At 36.7% G+C, this 15,628-nt stretch overlaps 1 protein-coding gene across 19 annotated transcripts in view; it reads left to right on the top strand.

Moving 5' to 3' along the window:
* Positions 1 to 15,628, top strand: part of LOC108695247 (receptor-type tyrosine-protein phosphatase mu) — a 474,538-nt gene that overhangs the window by 141,392 nt on the left and 317,518 nt on the right. For all 19 annotated transcript variants that reach the window (XM_041567789.1, XM_041567790.1, XM_041567791.1 and 16 more), the window contains exon 2: positions 4,885 to 5,007. In XM_041567789.1, the coding sequence (XP_041423723.1) occupies positions 4,885 to 5,007 (123 nt within the window). The remainder of the gene's footprint in view (positions 1 to 4,884; positions 5,008 to 15,628) is intronic.

A 15,628-nucleotide genomic window follows, 5' to 3' on the forward strand; every position in this document is an offset into this window, starting at 1 on the left:
CACTTCACGGGTACTAACACTATATTACACCCGTTTGAGCCCTTGTACTCTAGGCCAATAGAGTACAAGATACCATAGGAAAGCAAAATCTTTGTTACATATTATTATAATCCCTTATCATTTTTTTGAACTACAAAACTATTAAAGTTAGGGTTATCTCAAGGATGTCCATGTACTGCCTACTTTGTATACTCCCTGTTGAATCACAATTAACATCTAAACACAAAGAAAAATACCAACCAAGGAATTTTTCTCCCACTCTAATTTAATACAGATTTGTTCATGTTAGGGGCAAATGTATTAAACAATCACAGTCAAGATTTTTCTGCAGTTGATGTTGATTTTAAAATGTTAAAAAATACAAACAAAAATTTGACTTGAAAATTGTTCGAACTTAAAGCTACAGAGATATCACAGTAATCAGTGGGAAGTGTTTTTTGCTTGCTTTTTATGTGAGTTGCAATTTTTCAGGCTTGTTGTAAAACACACATTTTTGATTGAAGATATGCTTTTTTTAGTCTCAGCCTTATATGATCACAGTTAAACTATTACACAGTTTTCATAAATACACAAGCAACCATAGAATAAATCCTACCACCATTCTTTAAAAATGGAAGAGGTGTTTTTGGAACAGTTGATACCAAAAAGTGCTTCCTTGTTGCAGTATAGGTTAGTGTAGCAACACATGCCTCTCCGTGAAACTTTGGCCTTGAATTCTCTTGTGTGACAGGCTTATGATTTAAATTAGAGAGTTAGTGTGACTCCAGTCTATTTTTTCAACTCTATCTTCTTGACTAAAGCTCACCTAGTTGACTCCTAGCCATGATGGAGAGTTAATTGCTCTGCCATGTCAGCAAGTGCAGTATAATTATGTTCTGCTATGGAACTTGCAGAGATATGTCCTGGACTATTACTTCATAATGATTCATATGTTAACAGCTGAATTTTTTTTTACAGAAAAATGATGACACCTATGAACAAATGAAAGCTTCCAGTATTCAATCCCTTGCAAGAAGGCAAAAAGTACATTTCATAAGTTTATTGTTCCAAAATATATTTTTGTGCACAAAATGAAACATTTTCCTTTTATTTGCCTAGACATTTTTTAATAATGTAACTTAACCATGAAGTTTTAAAGACGCTATAGTCATTAATATAATTGGAACAACAACAAATGACTTGATGTCAGGCACTCACATTTGGTATTTTCATGTTTTGCTGGGATAACTGTAATAGAAGGTGCTTGGATAACTATGTCCTTTGCTACTTATGAAAATTAGGAACCAAGAAAGCTTTGCTGGGTTTGTCAACACTTTGCACCTTACCTGGGACAGGTTTGTTATAATAGCAAAGAATATAATAGAGTGTGATACTGTCAAGTGCAAAGCTTATGTGCAATTGAGCTATCACATTGCAGTCATTGGTAATAAAAGTAGACTAGATAATTTGTTCTTTGTTTAAGAACTCTAGTTTGCTATTAATTCTAAATAAAAAAAACACCATTAATACTGCAGCTCATTTCTACACATAGGATTAAATATTGCCTTTTATTACCCTCTCCTGTTTATACTTTATGGTTATTTTAATAGCATGGTTGTATAACTATTTTTCTTGTGGCTGACATCAATTATTTTGTATAGACTGTATTTATAGAGGGATCTATACAAAGACTCTTTGCTACCCATATGCAGGGGGTGCCCCAAAAGTGGTGACCAGAAGTAGATGAGGCAGCGAAGACTGAAGGCATTGGAACTTAGGTTGAGAATAATTTCATAATCTAAAAATGAATGAAAGATATAGTAAATAAAGCATAAAATGAATAAAATTAGGTCAAACAAAACTCATGTGGGTTTGTACAGCAGTAGTCACAGTGAGGCCACGTTCTACCATGCATTACAATCTACAGAAAATCCAGTGCATTGTCCAATCTGCATACCTCCCAACATTTTGGAAGTAAAAAGAGGGACAAAAAATGTTTTTCCGCATGTAGCGCAGCAATTTTTTGACCACTCCCCTTTCTGTGGCCACACCCCCTTATTACCATGTTTGGCAGGTTATGAAAGTTTGAAAATATTTCTCCTTATCTAAACTGTGTTTTTGTGTCTCAAAATTGTTACAAAGTATCTGTTAGCTGTTCTGGGCTCTCTGCTAAAAGCCAATTAAGTGAGAAACTTTGTTTCTTTTTCTGGCTGTTCAGTGCAGAGAAAAGAGGGACTTTCCAGTACAAATGAGGGACTGCGGGTTGAGCTGTCAAAAGAGGGACTGTCCCTCTGAAAAAGGGACAGTTGGGAGGTATGCAATCTGTTATGAGGCCCACTCTTCAGACCTTTCCTTTGTGGTTCCCATTCTCTTAAGGTTTGTCTCACAAAAAATAACTAATGGTGTCGATTTTTTCACATTCCACTTACAGTATTTTACTTGCAAAATTGTCTTCTTGATGGAATTGCTTGTCTAGCAACCTCTTTGCTTTCCCAGTCTTCTAAATCAAACAGCACCATACCACCACAAAAAAGAACTATATAGATCCCATTTATACAACTTGTTGAAACACATAAGAATGATAGCCCATTGAGCTCACCACTTGTCCTGTTCTCTATACAATGGTATTCTCCTATGTAACTCACTTGTATGAAGTTGTATTTTTACAAACCTTCTCTAAGCCTTTCTCCTATAAAGTGAGATACTGTGTGCCTGTTGAATAAACAGTGGAGTGCAGTAAGAAAACACAAGGAACTGGTCCAGTCAATATATATTATGCAACCATAAAAATACTCACATAACTAAGTATTCTAACTGGATTACATCCCAGTATGCTTTGTTTTGTGAGTGCAAACTTCCCCAAGGACATTTAGATTGAATGTGCTCTAGATATTTGCTGTTTCATTGACATTTATTTGGAGGTGGCTGCATTTACAGGAAACATTGTAGGATAATTGCTATGAGAAAATTTTCAGATTTCTGTAACCTTATTTTGTGCTAATGCGGGCCTGAGCAAACGTTGGACATCAAAGATGAGCTTAAACCCAAACAATCTGAAAATGTCTGTTTAATGATTTTAAATAGGGAATAACAAACAACTAGGGTTGAAGTGTGGGTAAATATATTAGGGGGAAGAAGTCTGTACTCCTTAGTAAACTATGAATTTTCAGCCAGGTGTAATCATTTATTTTAATGTTTGTAGCTACTAAGTTGTAAGGTCACAAACATGTTGTACAGCAACAGCTAGAAAATTCATTTTCCTATTGAATGTAAACACTAATTGATCTATTTTTTACTACATGTTGAACTGATGGATGCACCATATTTTCCAGTTGACGCTGGTTTAAATCACCCGAAAGCTCTTATTGCTAGTCTCCTGTCTTAGTGCTATCCACTATAGAGCTTGTGCCTATAGGCATTACTTGTATGCACTGGGTAATGATTTGCAAATTGTGTTTAAAGCATATGGAGTAAGGTGCCATATGGAGTAAGGAGGCAACTGTCAGGATTGACAACAGGTGTAAATAGTGGTGAGTGCAAATTTTGCAGCACACTCAGTTACACTGTTATGTTGGGTACGTTGCATTGTAGGGAAAAACATGCTAAATTATATAGAATTATACTGTGTGGTACTGGATGCAATTAACACTATATAAATAACAATATATATATATATATATATATATATATATACATACACATATACATACATACATACATACACATTATGTACACAAGTTTAAACGTGCAAAAAAAATAATTGGTAAACAGTTTTCTTTCATATGCACATTATTAAAAAAAAACCTCTAGTTAGGTAGTTCAGGGTCCTTTAGGTATCACTCTATTCCAGATTAACTAGTGCACAGGATAAAGCTGAGTGCTAATAAGACACAGTGTTGGAGATCTGTGTTACATTAAAGCAGCTGATAAACCTCTAGGTCATAATTGCCCATTATATTTAATTTTTTTTCAGTGAATATTTGTCACCTTAGTTCATTTATTATATTTATTACTTTGCAATTCTCACTGTGGCTGTTAAATGTTATTTACTTCAAGTCTGCAATTTAAATGTATTTTAAAATCACTTTGGATTAAAAACCATGTCCACAATAGTAAACGCTCCAAAGAAGAATTATTTCTATGCTGCCTCCTGTCCAATGGTAATAAAGTGCAAACGCTTGCTGGCTCTTTCACAATGGCTACTAATGTTGGGAATCCATAATTAAATTAGCAACATTCATTTCCCTGTGCTTTCTGGGTGCATTAAGTATCAATTTTGTGTCATTTCAGAGACCTCACGAAATTATAGATTTATGCAGCAGAATGTACAGATATTGGAAAGAGGAAATTCATTTCACTTAGCTTGCTGTCTGAAACCCATTATTCATGACATCTGTCAGTGGCCACACACTTATCAGGAGATACTTCACAAACACCGCTTTCATCTACTGTGTGTCATAGGTTGTGCAGTCTTGAACTATAATTTTCCCAAAGACACAGAAAGATTGTGTTGCCATTTGTGCAATCAAGAGCTACAATAAGGCTTATCATTCAGCCTTTGAATTCTCTTAAAGGATGTCTTTGAACTCACACCTTACTTCAAAGTCTACCTTAAGCTTGGAAATTGCATTGCAATATCTGTTTATAGCTTTTATGTAAGACAAATGACACAATTTGTTTATACCATGATGATGTTTGAAACTGATCCACCAGAGTTTTCCTTTCAACCTGCTACAAATTCTATTGCGTAACAATACAATATTGAGAATATGGTAATTCCTCAGTAATCCACAATGCTAGGGGATGCTGTTATATACGGAGACATAGGAGTCGAGTTATTTGAATTTCTCTTTATTTAAAAAGGGGAGTGTGAGGTTTAATTTCATTTCATTGTTTTATTTTTAGGTAGCTGCTCTTTTGATGAACCTTTCCAGTCATGCGGATACAGTCAAGCTGAACATAATGATCTTAACTGGGAGCAGGTGAACACGCTTCTGAAGCCAACATCTGATCCATGGATGCCATCAGGTTTGTGATTTTCTGTTTGATTTTTTTCAAAAAGTGCATCCATATGCTGTTAAAATAGCACCAACATTAAGGGGAGGATTTACAATATATCAACATATAATAAATGAGTCCCTAGATTTTAAAGTCTGGAGTTTTTCAATGGACTCTTTTACTCACACTCTTACACTGGGAGATCTGGATGGTAGAGGGGCTGCAGCTCCCTATACAAAACTGGATCAGGTGTGGATGGGTAAATGATACAATCAAATTAACAATCAATCTTTCAGCCTATGGGTCGACCAGTCAGCTACCAGGCAACTAATAGCTTCTCTGTAACCCTGCAGAATGTATATAGGATACACAATACGTCTAAAGATCCCCTTATAGTTTGGATAACTTTACTCTTCTATATACTTATTGTTGGAGAAGGTGATAAGGAATTATTTTGAGACCATCAACAGAAATACCCCTTTATAGTAAATCAAAATATTGCTGTCGTTTTACTTGTTTCCTTTGAACACATTATTATTTTTAGACATTAGCATTTATTTCTAATCGTTGTAATTAATTCATATTGATTTAAAACAGGACCACATTTCAATAGTCCAAAGAAAACAAGGGAACATGTTAAATCTGTAAGTAATTTATGTCCGACAACAGTCATTGCATAAGTAAATGTCAGCACACCCCTTTGGCACAACCCATCTGTCACTGAAATATGTGCCACTTCATCAGTTTGTCTTAATTACTACACAGCATCTCAAAAACTGAAAAGCATTACCTGCGGGAGATGGTTGCTGTCCAGAATGATCATTTATGTGCATTGTAATTATGTATATGTCTGATGGCTTGGAATGCAGAATTCTTTGCACATAATATTCAAGTCTGAGATGTCCAACCACTAGATCTGGAGTTGGTTTTCATTTAGAACTTCTTCTGTCCCTCAAGCCATCCAAAGGATGTACATACATACAGATATACAGTGGTGTGAAAAACTATTTGCCCCCTTTCTGATTTCTTATTCTTTTGCATGTTTGTCACACAAAATGTTTCTGATCATCAAACACATTTAACTATTAGTCAAAGATAACACAAGTAAACACAAAATGCAGTTTTTAAATGAGGGTTTTTATTATTTAGGGAGAAAAGAAATCCAAACCTGTGTGAAAAAGTAATTGCCCCCTGAACCTAATAACTGGTTGGGCCACCCTTAGCAGCAATAACTGCAATCAAGCGTTTGCGATAACTTGCAACGAGTCTTTTACAGCGCTCTGGAGGAATTTTGGCCCACTCATCTTTGCAGAATTGTTGTAATTCAGCTTTATTTGAGGGTTTTCTAGCATGAACCACCTTTTTAAGGTCATGCCACAACATCTCAATAGGATTCAGGTCAGGACTTTGACTAGACCACTCCAAAGTCTTCATTTTGTTTTTCTTCAGCCATTCAGAGGTGGATTTGCTGGTGTGTTTTGGGTCATTGTCCTGCTGCAGCACCCAAGATCGCTTCAGCTTGAGTTGACGAACAGATGGCCGGACATTCTCCTTCAGGATTTTTTGGTAGACAGTATAATTCATGGTTCCATCTATCACAGCAAGTCTTCCAGGTCCTGAAGCAGCAAAACAACCCCAGACCATCACACTACCACCACCATATTTTACTGTTGGTATGATGTTCTTTTTCTGTGTTACTTTTACGCCAGATGTAACGGTACGCGCACCTTCCAAAAAGTTCAACTTTTGTCTCGTCGGTCCACAAGGTATTTTGCTCTTGGGGTAATTTTGGTCGGCCGGCCACTCCTGGGAAGGTTCACCACTGTTCCATGTTTTTGCCATTTGTGGATAATGGCTCTCACTGTGGTTCGCTGGAGTCCCAAAGCTTTAGAAATGGCTTTATAACCTTTGACATTGAACTCGGGTGTGATAAACCACAGTTAAGTTATTTTTTAACAAGGGGGGCAATCACTTTTTCACACAGGCCCATGTAGATTTGGAGTTTTTTTTCTCCCTTAATAACGTATTGGACTAATAGTTAACGGTTTTTGATGAGCAGAAACATTAAGTGTGACAAACATGCAAAAGAATAAGAAATCAGGAAGGGGGCAAATAGTTTTTCACACCACTGTATATTTTTTGGCTGATGCTGGCACAGGTACAGATTGGGGACAATATAAGGGATTGGCTGCTGCTGGCTCAGGTACATGGGGCAATAAGGTGGCTGCTGGCACAAGTACACAGATGTTAGAGGGCAATATGATGGATTTCTGGCTACTGCTGGAACAGATACAAATTGGGGCAATATGATGGATTCTTTTGATTGCCGCTGGCATAGGTACAGATTAGAGGTAAACATATGATGGATGTGTTGTCTTATGCTGGCACAGGTACAGATTGGGGCCTGGGGGCAATCTGAGGGATTGACTGCCATTGGCATAGATACAAATGGAGTCAATATGATAGGTGCTGGCACAGGGGGCTATATGACTGGTATGGTGGGAAATGGTAATGCAGGACTGGGTGGGGGGGGCACTGATTGAAGCCCTTGTTGTATTATCCACAGGGGAGGATGAGGTATATGGATTTAAGGGTATGTTTTTAACATGACTTCAATTTTTCACATATGAGTGATGAGGGATTTCCCTGCAGTGAGCACCAACCATTTGGTATTTTTGCTGTGCTACCACCGTTAATGTGGATATGATCTTAAAAGTTCTTGTGGTAACATGGTGGTAACATGTGGTTTACAGAAGGTGTGGTTTAAAAGGGGGAGAGGCCAACACTGACTTCCATTATCGGCCCTCCACCACATAGGCCAGTAAAATTTTGGCCCTCGGTACAACAGAAGTTGGACAACACTGCCTTATAACATAAACTATGTTGGCCATTCGCTTTATACAGACATTTATTTGTGCACGAAACACCTAGGTAACCTGAGACATGTGTAACATGGTTCTCCTCTAAGAAAATGTTCTTGTCACTGAAGTTTACGGTAATTGATTTTCTAAAGGCTTAGCACGGGTTTTAATCAGTTTTGGATTCTTTGTCAATACTGTGTGACAATTCAGACATTTAAAGGTGGTTAGGGCTCAACAAATGCCAACAGCTGCAAGAGTGAAGCAGATTTAGCTTTCCCTTCTCTGTAGAAAGTCAGTTTCATCTCTAATTTGATTATCATTGAAACATTTTCTTTCATTATACCTGTACACAATTCTTACTTTTTAAAAGGTGGTAGAATTTCCCAGACTTAATTGCTAAAACAACCAAATTAAACTTTAAAATTGCAAAGTCTTTATTAAGAAATAACTTACTGAAACTCTGCTTGTGCTCCTCTTCAGAAAGCAATCGGGCGATCCATCATGTGGCGCTCGATTTCTCCTCCATGGCTTCGTTATATGAGATAGCCAGGGAGGAGAAATCGCGCGACACCCGATGGATCATCACAGTGTCACCTTTTCTGAAGAGGAGCGGAAGCGGAGTTTTGGTAAGTTATTTTTTAATAAAGGTTTTGCGATTTTTAAAGTTTCATTTGTCTTGGTGTTCTTTTTTCTCTATGTATACGAACACATTTTTTTAAAAACATTTTTGATGTTACTATATATATATATATATATATATATATATATATATATATATATATATATATATATATATATATATATATATATATGCAGCTCATCCCTTACCTTATTGGGTGCACGTGGTCAGGTTTCATATACAAATTACACACTTTACCACAGCACTCCAACATATAGCCCCCTGGGAAAACCTATTTTGCACAACTGAACTGTAACTCTAATAAAAAAGATACTTTTAGTTACAAAGTTTGTACAAAGCATGCATAAGCTGACACGTCCTGTCAAGGCAGTGTCCATGCGTCAGTCTTATCTAAGTGAAAAAATTTATTATTTTAAGTATTAAGTATAATACTTTTTTCACTTAGTATCATATACTGTATCAAAGAAAATTGAGGTTTTCTTTGATACAGTATGGGGCAGATTTACATAGGGTCGAATATCGAGGGTTAATTAACCCTCGATATTCGACTGCCGAATGTAAATCCTTCGACTTCCAAGGATTTACATATACATATATATATATTAACTACACCAACACTCTAACACTAAATCGAGAAAAAATATTACAATTACTCTACACCCATTGAACATATGAGACAATAGATATATGGAATTAAAGAGCAGGTAGAGAAGGTACACAGTCTGACAGTAAATTCTAAACAAGGCTCGAAATAAAATATACTCTGACCCCCCCCCAGGTGCACCTTCCCACAGTATATTAGTATATGAGAGCAACCTCAATATCACCATATGATAAATATAAAAACAAAAAATAAATGAGTGCACTAAAGCAGCTGATTCTATGGACAGGGGTAAGAAACAGATACAGATCCAGCCTATAAAGGTATAATGAAGACATAAAGATGTGACGAGCCTTGGTGTTCTCCTGTCCCTCTTAAGATTTTTCCTCATCAAATTCCATGTAGAAATGTGTAACTTAGGTTTTCTTCGTACAGTACAATGATTTTGCTTGAGTAATTACAGAAGGGAATGTAGATAATCTATTCTGTGATTAGTATTTTGATAATTTCACTTTTAGATGAGCTTAATCTCATTTCCCTTAATCACAGAAAAACAGCACCTGGTTGAGGGATAGTGGATTGAATCCCATGGATGAAACTGACACTTATCTGAGATAATAACAACGGCTTGTTTGCAATCACTTCTATTAGCTTGTCAAATTATTGTCAGATTAATGAGCCGAGGCCTCTACATGATATTGTTTTCCTTAACCTCACTGTTTGGAACAGCAGAGACCAAGAAAAAAAATAAGATTGCTTGTGTTTCATAATATCTCTAATATCACTTTGTTATACATCTTTGTTATGTGTCAAGACAGATAACAATATAAGGAAATATCTTGTAAGTATATGAGTCTGTTGCTGAAAATATTGCAAATGTATCTTCGTTATTATTAACACTTATCCACTATTCTGATGCCCTACATAAATGTATGCCCCACAGTATAGTAAGTGCTATAGTGCTGTTCTTATGCAGTACATATTCTGTTATATTCTCCAGATGCTGAATGAAAAGATAAGAACATTCTCACTTTTAAACACAATTAGATTTTAGAGATAGAAGGGACCTCCTTTACATTGCACTCTGCTCTGTGTGCCCCTGATGCAGGCTACAGGTACTACTACTGGTCCTCCTTGGGCCTCAGAATGACATGCAAGGTAGGGGGTGGGATTGCAGGATAACTATGCAGCCTAACGGAGGCCACACTCGGTTCTAGAGCAGTCCACAGGTCTGTGCTCTCTGAAACAGAGCTGTGCGGCTACTTGTGAACACCCAGGTGCTGAAGCATAAGGGGTGACTGCAGCTTTTTTTGCCCTTTGCATGCTGCCCTTTTGACAAATGGGTCCTATAGTCTTTTATTGTTCAGAAAGTTAAGCAGACCCATGTGGTATCTTCAGAGACCTACAGCTATAAGTCACAATGTGGTTCCTGCAACTTCCTGTTCTGCCTGCCATATGTAGATATATGTGCATCCTAGCAATCCCTACCTTGTGGATCTGAATGACTAGCAAGGTAGCAGTAGCGATGCTAGAGGGGGGCGGGCCCTGGTGCGTGACGGGCAGCCAGGCCTCGCCCCCCTCCGTACGGCCCACATCTTCAATGGCGCGCGGGCCCTGGCCCGCTCGCACCCCCTATTCCCCCGATAGTTCCGCCACCGCAAGGTAGGAGAGGGTAGGTGGCAGGAGGGGAGGGTGCCTATATGCTCCCCTCATCTGCCCCTTTTTAATTGAACACAACCTAATGAAAGCCACACTCAATGAGTAGTCCACAGATCTCTGAGCTACCAAATGGCATCCTGTTTTTGTATTTTGTATACTCTGTAGGGCATAGTACATAGTAACATATTAAGTTAGGTTCCAAAAAGACACAAGTCCAACAAGTTCAGACTTTTATGTCCATATATAACGTGCCTTACTGCTAGAGGAAGGAAAAAAACCCCTTTTGAAGCCTCTCCAATTTGCCTCACAGAGGGAAAACACGAGCCCTAGAAGCTCATTGCAACTTCATAACTTTTCTCAATTCTTGGGCCAAGTATTATTGATAATATAAGGCAGTATCAAAAATGGACAATTATATGAAATTTGTTAAGAGAAGACCATTGACTGTCATAGCTCTTCTTGTAGGAAGACCATTGACTACAACACAGTCTGGTGTTCCTGTAATTTAAATCTCCATGCCAAAAATAATTTTAACATCAAGTAGACATGACAGTTCTGGTGTAGCAAGAATTGTAGATTTAATTTCACTTAATACAGGAGATGACTAACCTGCATCTAGTAATATTATTCATAGTAAATTGTCTCTCCTTAATGTCAGATTTGTTGCCTCAAATTATTTCCTTTTGTTTGGCAGATCTCTTTACAACAGAGTTAATTGGAAATTCAGATATTTTTGATAAACCCCATCTTAGATATTGAAAACCCTCCAGAGCATATAAACACTGTGCAGGTCATTAACTGTATGTGCAATTCACGTTTTCTTCTGGACAATACTTATTAAATTAGCTATTCCAGTCTAGTTGCTTTCATTTATTTGAGAATATTAAGATGTTGCACGTAGTATAATAGTGAAAGGATGATTAATTGGCTCATACTAAATGGCTAATTGGCGCAGGCTTGTTTTTATTTGTATTCTGAGATAATTAAGGAACTGGGAATGTTCAAATCAAGGAGTACACACAGAAGTCATTACAATAAACGATGAACCTTCCCTTAATTCTTTTATGGTGTGCAAAGCATATTTTGGCTTGGAACGGCATTCTCTGGAAATCCATTAATTGTAATCCATTATTCAGAAGTTTCTAAAATACATCAATGCCTTTTTCCATAGTATTTAACCCTTTGCATAACCAAATTTAACAGCTGAAAAAGTTTCTAAAATTTCAATAAAATTATTCTGCTACTAAAACCTGTAGAGTTTCTATAAAATAGGAGGTGTATTTTCAACATTTAACTCTATTTTATGAGTCAAGTTCAACTTTCAAAAATAAATGCCTCAATGAGAAATACAATTTCCAGATTCTGCGTATATGCTAGTAATCATGAAAAAAAAAACCCATCAATTTATTTTATAGTTAAAGGGATACTGTCATGGGAAAAAAACATTTTTTTCAAAATAAATCAATTAATAGTGCTGCTCCAGCAGAATTATGCACTGAATTAATTTCTCAAAAGAGCAAACTGATTTTTTTATATTCAATTTTGAAATCTGACATGGGGCTAGACATATTGTCAATTTCCCAGCTGCCCCAAGTCATGTGACTTGTGCTCTGATAAACTTCAATCACTCTTTACTGCTGTACTGCAAGTTGGAGTGATATCACCCCCCTCCCTTTTCCCCCCAGCAGCCAAACAAAAGAACAATGGGAAGGTAACCAGATAGCAGCTTCCTAACACAAGATAACAGCTGCCTGGTAGATCTAAGAACAACACTCAATAGTAAAAACCCATGTCCCACTGAGACACATTCAGTTACAGGAAAAACAGCAGCCTGCCAGAAAGCATTTCTCTCCTAAAGTGCAGCCACAAGTAACATGACTTGGGGCAGCTGGGAAATTGACAAAATGTCTAGCCCCATGTCAGATTTCAAAATTGAATATAAAAAAATCTGTTTGCTCTTTTGAGAAATGGATTTCGGTGCAGAATTCTGCTGGAGCAGCACTATTAACTGATGCATTTTGAAAAAAAAAATTTTGCCCATGACAGTATCCCTTTAAGATCTCAGAGTTCCAATCCAAAAATTGATAAATCTGCCTCTTGCTTTTCTTACATCAAAATGTTGTCTAACATGGTTATTTGCCCTCTTGAATGAATGCTCTTATTAGGAAAAATAATTTTAATACAATAATATTCACATGCATATTCTTTCGGTACATGAAGCTCTAAGACATGCACCTGGGGTTTTTCAAGATTTTCCGGATCCCTGAAAATGTAAAATAGAAAGGAGGCTTCTGAGGTGTATTTAAAGGAACAGTAACATCAAAAAAATAAAAGTGTTTTAAAGTAATGAAAATATAATGCAGTGTTGCCCTGCAATGGTAAAACTGGTGTGTTTGCTTAAGAAAAACTACTATTGTTTATATAAATAAGCTGCTGTGTAGCAATGGGGGCAGCCATTCAAAGCAGAAAAGGCTCAGGTTACACAGCAGATAGCAAATAAGCTCTTTCTGTCTAATGGTGTTATCTGTTATCCATTAGTTATCCTGTGCCATTTAGCCGTTTTTCAATTGCCGCCATTGCTCCACAGCAGCTTGTTTATATGAACTATAGTAGTGTTTCTGAAGCAAACAGATCAGTTTTACCAGTGCAGGGAAACAGTACATGATATTTTCATTACTTTAAACACTTACATTTTTTGGTGTTACTGTTCCTTTAATTCCTGGTGTCAGCTTAATTCTATGGTCAACTATAAAATAAAACTGGATTGCTGTACATCATTAGCTGCACTGACAGATATTTTAATGAATATTATCTGAACAAAAATTAGAAAAGGTATAACTTGTTCTGACCATGTGACACCTGTCTAGAAACTAAGGTCATACATATTCTTCTGCCATTAAAATATCATGTAAAAAACAGCTCCTTTCTAGCACAAGATCATGTAAAATACCATTTAGTGTCAAAGCATTTATCTTAACCTTTAAATGGTATGCACACACACATTCATTTATTTTTTATATATATATCAAGGCATCTTTGGGTAAACAAGACATAATTAGGTAGAATAGATTGAAATAAAGATACATTGTTAGAGAACATTATCAGTTATTAGCCATCCAAATACTTTGGATATTAATGTTGTGTTGTATCATTTCCAGTTTGGTTTGTGCACAGTTTCTTTTTCATTGATTTAATTTTAAGCATTAGCATTTTCTGTAGGCCACCGATGCTGCTCATAGCCTACAATTATATGTAATCAAGCAAATTATACAGTAAAATAAGCATTTTGATTTAGCGATCCCATGCTATGTATATGTCTAAAACAGGTAAAACAAGTTTGTATCAAGGTAAGTTTCTTTATCTCCTTTATCCATATTCATCTGCGAGGTATGGATAAGGACTATGCTTATCTATAAATTGCAAATCTGTTAGAAATGCAACTTGTTGACAGCAGAAACATGGGAATTTTGGAATGGAGCATGTTTTCTGTATTACAAGACTGCATAATGCTACATGTTCCTTTCTTATGCATATAATCTATCATGTATCTTTATCATCATAGTGACCATCAGTGATGAATAGAAGATCAATGATTGTCTCAATGCCACCAAATTAGACTTATTAGACAGATACAAAGACCACTTAGGTCTTAGGGTAGAACTACAAGGGTGGAAATAAGGTAAGCAATAGCATTGTCGGATGGTGTCACAGCGTTGATCCGACGCGACACGACTGTCGGATGCAGTCAGATCAATGCTGTGACTTCATTTGACATTTGTATATCTTTCCTTAGTTCCGTCGCATCTGACTTGACGCCTGCATTCTTGCGCAGCATGTTGGATCACGCCGAAAACGCCTGCGTGGTCCTACCCTAAAAGTTCACAGATTTTATAGAATGTAAACAAACAAGGCATCCTGTAAACACATACCTGTAGCTCAAAGACATTTATGTCTGAGTGTCCTGGCTTGGAAAATATAAAATTTTACCCTGCTACATGCTACTTTCTAGTTTACATTATTATTTATTATAAATTTATTGCATCTGGGCTTATCACTGCCTTTTGATCAGTAACAATACCTGGAAAAGAAGGGTAAAAACACATGTTTTATCCCCAGAACAATTTCAAAACAAAAATTGTACTGAAACAGCTAAAATTAAATCTTCCCTGTAGCTTATAACAAAGATTTACAGTAGTGGTCCCCAACCTGTGGCTCATGAGATTGTTCCAGTGGATATTACTTAGGAATTGTTCAGTATAAAAATAAAAACTGGGTAAATAGATAGGCTGTGCAAAATAAAAAATGTTTTTAATATAGTTCGTTAGGCAAAAATGTAATGTATAAAGGTTGGAGTGACTGGATGTGTAACATAATAGTCAGAACATTACTTCTTGCTTTTCAGCTCTCTTGGTTTCCACTGATTGGTTACCAGGCTGTAACCAATTTAGTAACTTGTGGGGGGGGGGCACACATGTGTCATAACTGTTGCTTTTGGATCTGAGCTGAATTCTAAGGCTTAATTGCAAACTCAATGAACAGTTATGTCCCATGTGACCCCCCCCCCTTAAAGTCGCTGACTAGCTCAGAGTTAGAGAGCTGAAAAGCAAGAAGTAGTGTTCTGGCTATTATGTTAGTCATCCAGTCACTCCAGCCTTTATACATTACATTTTTGGCTAACCAACTATATTAGAAACATTTTTTAATTTGCACAGCCTATCTATTTACCCAGTTTTTATTTTTATACTGAACTGTTCCTTTAATGTAGGGAGGGTGCATTGTTCTTTAGCAATGTGATGTCATGTTTGACCTGTAACACCGTGTGAGTTTCTTCTTCCTCTTCCGTGTGTGATCTCTCACAGTTTCTGTTGCAGATATGTTACACTGAAGTTT

The sequence above is a fragment of the Xenopus laevis genome, chromosome 6S, assembly GCF_017654675.1.
Source record: "Xenopus laevis strain J_2021 chromosome 6S, Xenopus_laevis_v10.1, whole genome shotgun sequence".
In the NCBI taxonomy this organism is placed as follows: domain Eukaryota; kingdom Metazoa; phylum Chordata; class Amphibia; order Anura; family Pipidae; genus Xenopus; species Xenopus laevis.